Consider the following 11,569-nt stretch of genomic DNA (forward strand, 5'->3'; position numbering starts at 1 on the left):
CCAGCACATCCCAAACTGTAGAAACCGTGACTGTAACAGAGTAATTTTACTGAACTGGAGCCTCTGTGGGAGTGTGGATTTATGGATCTCCGAAACAACGATAGCTGGAAGTCTCTGAGGGAAAAAATAGATCAAAGCTCTGTGTTTACTTCCTTAATGTAAATGTATCAAGATAACATCGTCCTATATTGTATTGTAATATTGGAACTCTCTGCAGATAAGCGACAGAGATTCCTTTGTAGTCCATCTGGATACAGTAGGTTAGATTAAGGGGTTTATAAAATACGAAGGCAGAAACCATATGAAATGTCAGCTTGTGTCAGTAAATGTCTGAAGACAATTTTTTGACTCTCCATAAATGAATTTTGTTTAGTATGGCATCATTTTCCCAGTGATTTGCTACTCAACCCCAATAATTTAACAACCTCAGGAGTATTTTTATATTTCTCTTGTATGACCCAAGGCAAAAAAAATGCCCAGAGTCACTCTTCAAGTGACGTTTTGAAACTAGCACTGCTTGCTTAATAGATTTTCTAAGAAAACATCACAAGAGAAAAGTGGGCTTTTCCAAACACTGTCTTGTCCATTTGATGTTACTAGTAGTTCATGGAAGTTTCTAGAAATCCAGTGGCATATTACATGTGTAACTCTCACATTCATCATAAAGAAATTAGGAGCATCTTCAGCTACACACTGATTGTGAGAAGATGTTGCAGTGAAATGGATGAGTTTTTGGATTATTATTATTCTGTTTATCTGCCATCTCAGCAAATAAATGATTTCATCAAAGAGACCACATCCCCCCCCCCACCTCCCAAAAAACCGCAAAAAACAAAAAACAAATTCCCTGTGTGGTTTCCCTTAACCGATTGATTTCCCATTCTGGGGAAAGCCTTGGTCAAGTAGCTGGGTTAATTGTCATGAAGATTAGTGTGATGTTGAAATAAGTACTAATGGTCAAATTACAGGAGTGAAAAAGTTTAAGAATAGGTTTTGGTTTGGGCCTGAAAGGGTTAATTAAGTTTTTTTCACGGGTTATTAAAGACCCCCAACCCATGCCTTCAGGAGTCATATTGACACCACACCACAGGGCAACTCGCTTCTCTATTGACATGTTGCTGGTCAGAGCACAATAGCCTTCTGTGTCTGAAAATCATTGCTAAAATCATCTCAAGGAGAAAAAAAAAGTTTGAAAGCTCTAACGGTAGACAAAAGCCCAAGAGCTGCAGTGCACAGCTCAAAAACCCAGAGTCAGCAACTTCTATTGATTAAAAACTAACCTTTAAAGTAACTCTGAGAGTGTGTGGTTAGCATTTAAATTTAAACATGTCATGAGTTGATTTGTGTTACTGAATACCAACTCAGAAGGAGTAACATTCACATTGCATTTTTTTTCTAATTCCCTTAAGCAGCTAAAGTATTTCATGAAATGTCAATAGGGCAAAAAGAAAAAGGGGGGGGGCAATGCTAGGCCTTGTAGTTTTCTTTCCCATGCAAATACTCACCCCCCCCCAAAGAAAAGTGTGGAGAGTGAAACACAATAATTAGTCCTTTGTCTAACTTTCCCAAGTGCCAGAGAAAGACAGATTAATTAAATATACAACAGTGTTGGTTTTTGGAGTGGGGGTCTTGCTTGCTGTGTAGGTCATAAATTAGGCAGAATAAATACTTCAATGTGTTTGCAGTGGGCCTGCTACGTCAGAGCCACTGGAAGGTTGGTGGGAGGAGAGCGGAGGGTTTCTTGCTAATGATAGTCACGTCTGGGTCTGTCTGGTTGCTCTTAGCAACCAGACATGATGTAACACCAGGATGAACTTGAACTTGGGGGACTTGAAAAGAGAACAATAGACCAGAGCAATCAATAAAGCCTATTTCAGTGAAGGATTACAGAGCTGCTCTGGGGTAACCTTGTCGGCAAGGCACACACTGAATAGTAAGATGTGTGAAGAAACTTTTTTTTTTTTTTGGCTTTGCGTTTTAAGAGAAGTGCAGAGCCACTGCAGATTTTTGTAGTGCGCTGAGGTTGTGTCCAGAAACTGTGGTATGGAAAACTGCTCCCCCTGCCGTCTCCCTGGGTCCCCAGTGTTTGCTTCGAGAGCTACTATGCAGCGTCAGATTGAAGAAGGCTGGAATTTCACAACTGACTTAGAAAGTGTGAGAACAGAAATCCTGTAAGCATTATTCTATGCACCCAAACTTGGAGACTGTTTTGTGAGTGAGAGATCCCAGCTGAGGCGCGCCTGGATCCCTTAGCTGTGAGGAGAGGCCTCCTGGAAATACAGTTCAGGCCTTGCCTCCCCTCTCCTCTCTTTCCCGTCTTCTTCCTTTTGTCCAGTTAGATTTAGGCCGCGTGTCTTTGCCAGGATGATTTCCTTTCGGGACACAAGAGGCTTTATTGTGTTCCCTAGAGCATGTGGTCAAAGAAGAACATCTAAAAGTCCACAGGATGAGTAGTTTTTCAGGCTAGGCTTGGGTTTTTCAAGTCCTCTGGAAATCAAAGGTAGCTTGTGTGACCAGGAAATTTCATACCTGGTAGGTATCCACGTAGCTATCATTTCGCCATTCACCCCTGGGATCATAGGCCGTCCTTTACCTAATTGAATTTCTTGAGCACCGGTGAGCCTTCATCTGACTGAATCCACTGGAAGGTGCCCCTTTCTGACATTGCCAACTCAGAGATTTCAGAGACATTCACTTTTGCTGGAAGTTGACGATTTTTCTGTAAATGATGATGAATGTGGTGAATTTGACAGGGTCTCTCTAGGGAAAAGTTGGTGAAAGCCAAACACTTCCCCATTTCACTTGAGAAACCGACTCTGAGATTAGACCATAAGTGGTCACTTTGTTTAGCTAACAGAGAAAGCAGTGCTGGCCCATAAAGTGATGTATCACCAGACTGTTGTCCAAAGCCAGTCCCTAAGGATTTTTGAAAGGAAAAGGTGACTTGTGACTGGGCCCAGCAGGCATATGGAATGCTCTCAGTAAGCACTAAATGAACAAAAGCAAGATAAGGACTATGCAATGGCCTCATTTTTATCCTTTGGACATCATGGCAGCCCAATAGAGTGAAATCTTAATCCCACTGGGTTCCTCTATGTCATTTGTGAAAAATTATCTTACAAATATTGAACCGAAAGGAGCATTTTACCTCATGAAATCCACTTCAGGCACACATCAAGGAAACTGGGTATCAAAGAGGTACTGGGACTTGCCCAAGTCACCCAGGACTCTGCGTGCAGCACTTTTTCATACTTCACCTCCACTTATTTTAATATCAATGTTGATCATCTGTGCACATTCAAAGAATGTGATGACACTGATTTCAGTGCCTCCATCTCATGGAAAAGGAGATGTGAAAAACCTCCAAGTAGACATTGATCAGCACAAGAAGCCTCTTCCCTCACCCTTTGTCCATTCATTCAATACTTCTTTGTGGAGAACCTTCTACTCCAAGCACTGTGCTGGACACTGAGGATTCAGTGACAGGATGATCAAGCTTCTCACCCTCCTGTAGCTGCCCCGCCCGACTGTGAAACCCATATGCGTATTTCAAGTGGACATAAATACTTCATTTCTGAGACACACTCTGAATGTTGGCAAATCCCAATGAAGACACTGAGGTTCAACTTCGGAGGATTAAGATCAGCTTCAGTGACTCAGGATTTACTACTGTCTATCACTCCTCTCTTCCAGTCCCAGAAAACCCTCTCCCCTCCCCCACTTCATTCCTAATATAGATCCCAATTTCACAGTCGGGAGAGGAACTTCTAAAATATGTCACTTTCCAAATTGTACCCCTAATCGCTCTTTTCCTTTTGTCTTCCAGTCCTGGTACCTGGGATAAAAGTCGCAGCGTCCCACCATCCACCAGACAGACCACCTGACCCCTTCTCAACACTGTAACATGGACGCATCCTCAACCCAGCGCGGTTACAACTTCACTGTCAGTGGAAGGGGAGAATCAAATCAACTTGTACATGGAAACAGCAAGCATTATGGTCAAACAGCAAAGGCCATAACCTTTTGGGATTTTTTTTTTTAAATACTTTAGGGACTGTTGTAATTTTCTCATATGGTGCTGGAAATGGTTGGGCTTTGTAACATTTGGAGTGTTTTCTGTGGTAGCGTGAGCATTAGGTGACGTGGTTAGTGGAGGTCTACCCTTGCTCACTGACTTCCCATTGTAACACACTTTCCTTACGGAGCCTGGCTGTTTCACAGTATTTCATGAATTTACCCACACAGGTGTGAGCCTCCTTGAGTCATCAGGAGGCACATGGAGAACTAAATCTTTTGTAGTAGCTGAGATCTGCAATATGTAACTTATGGGACAGTCAAAGGGCAATGTTTTTCTGTAACATATTGGAAAAAGAAAATGCAGTTATGTTCCTTTTTTATTTTTTCTTTTAGTTTGGTTTGGTTCAGCAGTCAGCAGTTAAATATATAACATGGCCCACAAGGACAGTGAATCCACTCACATTGCAGAACAATTCCGAAATGACAAACTACTACTACTACTATTCAGTTTTTTAAAAGTTGTGAAATGCTGCACTTACATTTAAAAAAAAAAAAAAACATTTTTTTCAACAATTTCAACAATGACACACAAATTCACATGGAAATGGGGAAGATGGTCTGTTTTGACAGAAACTGACAGGAATCAATCAAAACAATCGAATTTTGAAATGAGTAAAGTGCAATTTCATTGGATAGCTAAATATCTTTGTAAGATAGAGATTGTTGAAAATTCTATTTTTGTTTTTCAAGTCCTTCCACCCCGGGACTCTAAATTATCGGGGTAAAAAACAGCCTTGCAAGAAAAAGGGGAGCTATTTTTGCTTTTTATGTTTTTTATTGTTAAACTTGTATCCCTTTAAAAACTGAAGGAAAATTTAAAAAAAAAAAAAACAAAAAACAAATCTAATGGTGCTTTTACCACGATATGTTAACTACATTAAATGCTAATTAATTATTTTCTGTTATCAAAGCACATAACTAAAATGAAATCATGGTATCTGTTAATTTTATAAGCTAGAAGTCACTATAATGGATTATGCCAATTCTGAAAATTTTTACATGTATCCAGCAACATAGGATTTATCAGTTATCAGACACTTCATTGTACCAGAGATTGTCCAGAACTTTTCAAGACCTTTGCGCCCCTGAACTGGGCTATGGGGAAAAAAAAATAACAATAATAATAATAAACCAATACTGACACAAATGCTGGTGGGTGCCCATTCAGATCAAGGGTACCTGTTAGGGAAAAAAAAAAAGTTTGCACCCCCAAATGTCCTGTAGCTTATGTAAAAAAAAAAAAAAAATACACACACACACACACACACACACACACACACAAAACAAAAAACAAAAAACAAAAAAAACAAAAAAAAGTGCAAGTGATTTTTCTACCAGACAGCGAAGCACCCCTTTGCTTCCCATGCAACTTCAAGAAGGTTTCCTATACTATACATATATATACGTTCTGGTTGGCAAGCCCTGCTGATCAGAGAAAGTCTCTGCATGTTCTAGTGTTAGTAACTAATTTTTATATAGTTAATGTAGGATAAAGTAGAGTGCATTAAGACACAATATTGTAATCCCTACTCTAGGCACTTGCCTTTAAACTATGTTTTTCAGCCCTTCAGAAGGGTTCTACTACTGTCCTATACAATCAAGTAACTGAAATTCTTGGGAAGACACTTTGCTCCTCATCTTTCCCCCCGAAACAATGTTGTTTTGTTTTGTTTTTTTTCCTTAATTTGCACGAAAACAAAAATTCCATATCAATGTGCCTTGCCCTGGATAGCGATTATTTGTGGAATTGTTGCACATGCTCCTCTATTGAAAGGGGTTTTTCCCTAGTCAAGCATTTGGAGACACTTTTTGTAAATGTGACTTTTATGTCAGCCATCGTCAGTTTCAACATCTAGAACTAAATAGAGAGTTAGTTGTTCCGCAGATAGGAGTAGTCTTTATTGTCCTCTGTGGTCAGTGGCAGTGCTATTCTGAGATCTGTAGATGGCTTAGAATATCAGTATTTTGGATGTTGCTGCATTTTACAATTTATTTGGAGTCTTCCTTTATTCCCCCCCAGATATATGAAAATATGCAATACCTGCTTATATCGTGTAGAAAAGCTTAGCGATTATTAATTTTTCTTTTATTTTTTTTATTTGACCAAAGTCGGTGCTGCACTTGACGCAGTGTGTTTTAGGTGTTTGTCTTTGTACTTTTTTTGTGATTTTTGAATGCACGTGCGCAGGAAGGGCTCCTCTTAGAGAAGCAGTCAAACTGTGAAGCACTAAGCTGACCCTGCTTCAAGCAATTTTGTTTTTACAACTGTTCCTTTCACAAGCAAGCCTTAAAAAAAAAAAAAAAGACAACTTCCTTTTTCTTCAGCTCCCACACCCCATTTTTCTTAGCAGACTGCAGTCAATCCACATTCAATAAAAAGTATATAATGCCCATTTTTATATGCACGTTTTTAAACTTCCAAGTTCTGAAAATTGTTTACTGGTTATCTCTATTTAAGGAAAAAAAAATAAAATAAAACATTTTGGATTTTCATATGTGTCTGATAAGTGGTTGAATAGTCGTTTGGCGCTGTTGTATGGTGTGATTGTCAGTATATGGTGTCACTTCCTATAGCCAGCCAGCATACTTTGCCTTCCCCTATAGCACTTAGCTGGGCATTACTTTATTATGACATATGTGCACTAAAAAAAAGAAAAAGTAAAAAAAACAAAAACAAAAAAAAAAACTCAAAAAAAAATAGCAGCTTTCAGTGCTTCACAGTGAAGGGAAAAAAGCCTAGACAAACATTTTGTCAGAACCTTGCGATAAGCCAAGGTATTACCAGTAAATTGGTTGTATATACAATAAAATTGCACCCTTTTTTTAAAACAAAACAAACTAAGCAATAGTTTGGGCAGTTTTAGTTGTTTTTAGTGAGCATGTTGTAGTCATGACTGCAAAGAGAGAGAATAAACTGCCCACTCAGAAGATATGTAATTTGTATTGTTGTATAGTTTTATTGATTACACTGATTTATTCTACCCTATTTTATAATGCAGGACTTTTGTAATGTTGTTTAAATGAGGAAAAATTTCTGTCAAATTAGCCTAGTGAAATTTCTGATTGTCCATTATAAAGGCAGCGTTCATAGAATTGCTTTTCTTTCTTTCCCGCCCCTCCCCCTTTTGGGAACTGGATTTAAGTTTAAAACTTTCCTGTTTCCTTTTTTTTTGTAAGTATTTAAATACAGTTATTTTTTTTTCTCTCAATGGTATAGCATATTCCTATGCTTGAGAAGTATAGGTCTACTGAAAAACCATTGTAAATGGACGTTACAGGTATGCTGTATTTTTGAAGGTATTTTGTTGTATTAAGTTTGATGAAGCTAAAATTAGGGAACTCTGAACAGATTTGCAGGAAAAAAAAATGTTTTAAAGGCTTTAAAACATTAAGGAAGCAGTCTAGGGTGATAACGAACAGGGGTCAAGTATTAAATACACTAAGTTACATTTTTGTTCATGTTTCATTGTCCAGAAAGCAGCAGGAAACTGTAGTTCAGTTGTGATCAAGCAGGAAAAAAGAAACACCAACAATCCGAGTGTTTACCTTTTTAGATGAAAGCCAAGCGAAGATGTTTGAGGAAGACTTTGCTACCTGGGGTGTGTAGACTGACAGGCTGAGGGCTGGCCAATTAAAGGCCCTGCCCTTGATTCTGAGACACATTGGAATTTTTTCTCTCCCATCAAATGGCATTAACAATATTGACAAAGAGAAGTCCCTCAACTCACTCTCTGTGGTTTTTCTTTGGGAACTGAAGTCAGAGGCACAAACACTAAATCTGATCATTTTTCTATATGCTTTTTTTTTTTTTTCTGACCCATCCCCTTGCCACTAAAATGCTCCTTTTCTGATCATTCATGGGCGGAGGCCCCTCTCTCTCCATCCCAGAGCCTGTTACTTTCCTCTGAGGTTCGAGCGAACTTTTTCTAGAAGTTTCTTCACACCCTGGCATGGCAGTTATTGGTGTCAGCCCCTCCCCACCCCCACCCCACAGTCAGGTGTGGGCGCCCCTCCCCCACAAGCCAACAGGTACACCTCCCCACACTTGCAGTCTTCGTTCTCTGACAGTCGAAGTGTAAGGGAACCCAAATTTTCCAGAGTCACGGTGTTCAGTCAGCCCACAGGAATATGCAAAACCCATCTCAAAGAAGTTTGCCTTTTACTTTTTCAACCCCTTATCCCCGTATATGTTGAATTCTGTCAAAAAGTATTTACGAAATCCGGATTAAGAAAAACAGTTTTTTCCTTGTGATTTTTTTTTGGGGGGAGGGGAGGGATTTCTAGGAATGTCATTTAATGTACTTTGCGTCATGTCTCTGGATATATCTTTTTGTCCATAGTTGTGGTTGTCTCTCTCTCTGTCTCTCTCTGTCTCCCCATCCTTCTTTCTTTCTTTCCTTTCTTTCAGTGTTTTTCCCCCCGGTAGCAGGCCTCCATAGAACAAATTTCAAACACAACTGGCATGGTAATGTAAGGAGAGCTTCAGTGGCACCTCACCACCCGCCCTCCGAGATCTGTCCTAGGACGGTCTCAGAAAGCTGCACTGCCCACCGGCAGAGCTTTCATTCGAATCGGCTTCCAAGGCCAAGTTCGTCCTGAAGTCAATGCATGTATTTACTGTTTGACAGTAAACCCGCTCTGCCTTCTCCACGTCCAAGGCTGTGCATTTGCCTAATTAGTGTCGTGTATGTTTTCCTTTTATTTTTTCCAATAAAAAAAGCAGTGGGATGAAAATTGCTTTGATAGATAGCAGGTAACATTGAAGCTATTCCATAGCACTTAACTGTAGTGAATACTGTGTCACCAATTCTGAAATCAATTTAATGTTTAATGCAAATCCATTACATGGTGCTATTACAGGCTGACAAAATGATTTACACCAATGTGACAACTTGGGCTCAATTCACTCTGCTTTCCAACAGTGTAAATGCATAGCAGTGTTTATCTGCATGAGAACTATGCACTAATCTATCTGAAGAAAAAAAAAAAACCTATATCAACTTTGGTATCTACTTTCCGTTTACTTCAATCCTTGCCTTTTTGGTCATTGTTAAAATGCCAGCTTTAGGACAGAAAGAATTATAAGAAAACCAGCATAATACCTGATATATTAAAATGTAGTGCCTGTGAAATCTGTATTATATTGCTCTTCTGAAGTAAGATTTTTCTACACCGGTAGCCTTCGCTGTCTGTCAGTCAGGACCTTCTGGTATAGGCGATGTAAAATAACCCTACAATATTAATGCATGCTATTCCATAATGCTTAGTGAACTGTATGAATATTACTCAAAGTTATGTTAGTCTTTTTTTCTGACTTGGTTCTTGTCAGCTAGGTTTAAAGGTATTTCACTGAGAACGCAAATTCTGTCTTTCTTGATTTCGGCTGTTTTCAGTATTTTGGAGGTATACATTTACTTAAATTCAGTATTACTTGTGTTTTTGTTTTCGTTTTGTTTTTTTGTTTTGTTTTGTTTTCTTTCTCCTAGGGGACAAGCATGGGTGGTTGATTTCAGAAATCAGTCCCTGGCAAGACTTTTGTCTCAAAACGACCATTTGGGTTTCAAGAACTGTGCTACAAGGACACTCTGAGGACATTTCCAAGCGAGGGACATTTTCCTTAACCTTTGACTGAAGCTATGCTGACCCTGAAGCGTTTTCTTAATGGACAATGTTCCGCCAGGTACCCATGCTTGATCCGTCTTCACACCAGACTTCCTCATATTAAAAGAAAAAAATAATGAAAAAAAATCTTTAAGAAATCACATGGCTATTTAGTTTCATGCACAGTTGCAATATTTTCTTCAAAAATAAAACTCTGTACAAACTTTGGGCCCGATTCATAAGAAAAAGGAGTTTGCTATTAACACGGGATTTTTTAAATCTACTCTTTTTTGGTCTAAATTTGAAACAACTTGCTTCCCAAATTAAATCAGCTTCATCTCACTTTTTTTTTCCCCCCTAAACCAGCACTCATCTGCCTTTTATGCCCCCAGAAGATTACATAACCAGATGAGGGGAACGGGGAGATGGGGAGTAGGTATCGGAAATGCTCAGAAAGATAGGGGACCACCTGCCATTGAGCGCACCGGAGCGGGGAGGCAGCTGTGTGTGGGGGCAGGACCTCGCCTGTGTGCCAGGCATCCCGAGTTTCACATGTGGGCTCCTTATGCAATTTAATTTAAAAAAAAAAAAAACTAATTTCCAAAATGTGTCTGGACCACAGCAATATATATTTCTATATATATTTCTATACATGGTGGAAGTGCCACCTTGAGTCCAACCAGAACACCTTTATGGTAGAAAACACTCACCAGGTCATGCAATGTGAACTTTTTTTTTATCTCCACAGTGCTTTTAAGGACAAGTAGTGTCCCATGAATTGGGCTCTTTTTCCTGCTGTTCTGCTCCACTTCTCAAAATGACAGAAGCTCTTCCCGCCTTTGATTCTATCTGTGTTATTCTTATTTTCCATTTTATTTTATTTTTTGAGTAACAGTCTATATAAATCAGCATTTTTTTTTAACATCTCCCCCGAAGGTCACGAGGCCCCATGCAGCGTGGGGAGGGAGTATTAAGAGCGCTGCCAGCTTCATATTTTTTTTTCTTCCTGGTCTCAGACCAGCCTGTCTGCACTGTGAAGGCATTGGGTGGTGTCACCCCGAGATACTAGACCTAGAGCTGGAGCTTTCTCGGGTTCTAGGAGGTCCTCAAGAAAGAATTTTCAAGGCAAATACACGATTCCCCTTCCCTACACCCTGACCTCTTACGCAGAACCAAGTTAGTTCCCTGGGGACCTTTCCCCACCACCCTTGGCAGTCTGTCCGCTCAAGATACCTCGGGTTTTTCATTTCAAATTGCAGGGGGAGGGGACCGAACACTTCCCGAGATGAAAAGAGATCTGTTGTGAAACTAAATACCCCCCCGTGTTAATAACTTGGTTTGACATTGGTTTCTATGAGCCGGGCCCCCTGTGCCTCTCGTATACTTGTATTGACTCTCATAGCTACCCTTTTAGTTTTACTGTGTTCTGTGAAAATTTGTAATTGGTTGAGAATCACTGTGGGCGTCCATTCTTATTCAACGAAATCTCCACAGGTTTTTTGAGCTGGTGTGGATTAGTTTAACTCTGTATTCAACCATTAGTGCTACCACCTTCTCACATTACGATACAATTACTGGAAGCAAGTACTGCATTTCCTATGCAACAAAAAAAGGAAAAATAAAAAATTGCTAATGCTCTGGAAGTCGTGTCATCATTTGCTTCAAATCACACCCGGGTGGTTGTATTTGGGTGACAGTGAAGGGGATGGATCGGCCTTTCTGCCCCGTGGAATTTGCATCATTTATCCCTGAAAGATGCCAAGCCCCTTGGCGCCCTTCAAGCGGTTCTGGTGGGCGCTGCTGGTTTTCTCAGCGACTTCAACCCATGCGGATCCTAACAGTCCCCTGTGCTTCCTGTGTGCCTGATACTGTCCGAGGAGCTTTAGATGTT

The 11,569-nt window shown here is 39.9% G+C and overlaps 1 protein-coding gene across 5 annotated transcripts in view; it reads left to right on the top strand.

Moving 5' to 3' along the window:
• The window catches only part of NFIA (nuclear factor I A), a 369,211-nt gene extending 357,890 nt beyond the window's left edge, over positions 1-11,321 (top strand). For all 5 annotated transcript variants that reach the window (XM_044238349.1, XM_044238346.1, XM_044238345.1 and 2 more), the window contains one exon: positions 3,827-11,321. In XM_044238349.1, the coding sequence (XP_044094284.1) occupies positions 3,827-3,844 (18 nt within the window). In that variant the 3' untranslated portion in view covers positions 3,845-11,321. The remainder of the gene's footprint in view (positions 1-3,826) is intronic.
• Positions 11,322-11,569: the final 248 nt, after the last annotated feature.

Source organism: Neovison vison, chromosome 2, assembly GCF_020171115.1.
Source record: "Neovison vison isolate M4711 chromosome 2, ASM_NN_V1, whole genome shotgun sequence".
NCBI lineage: Eukaryota > Metazoa > Chordata > Mammalia > Carnivora > Mustelidae > Neogale > Neogale vison.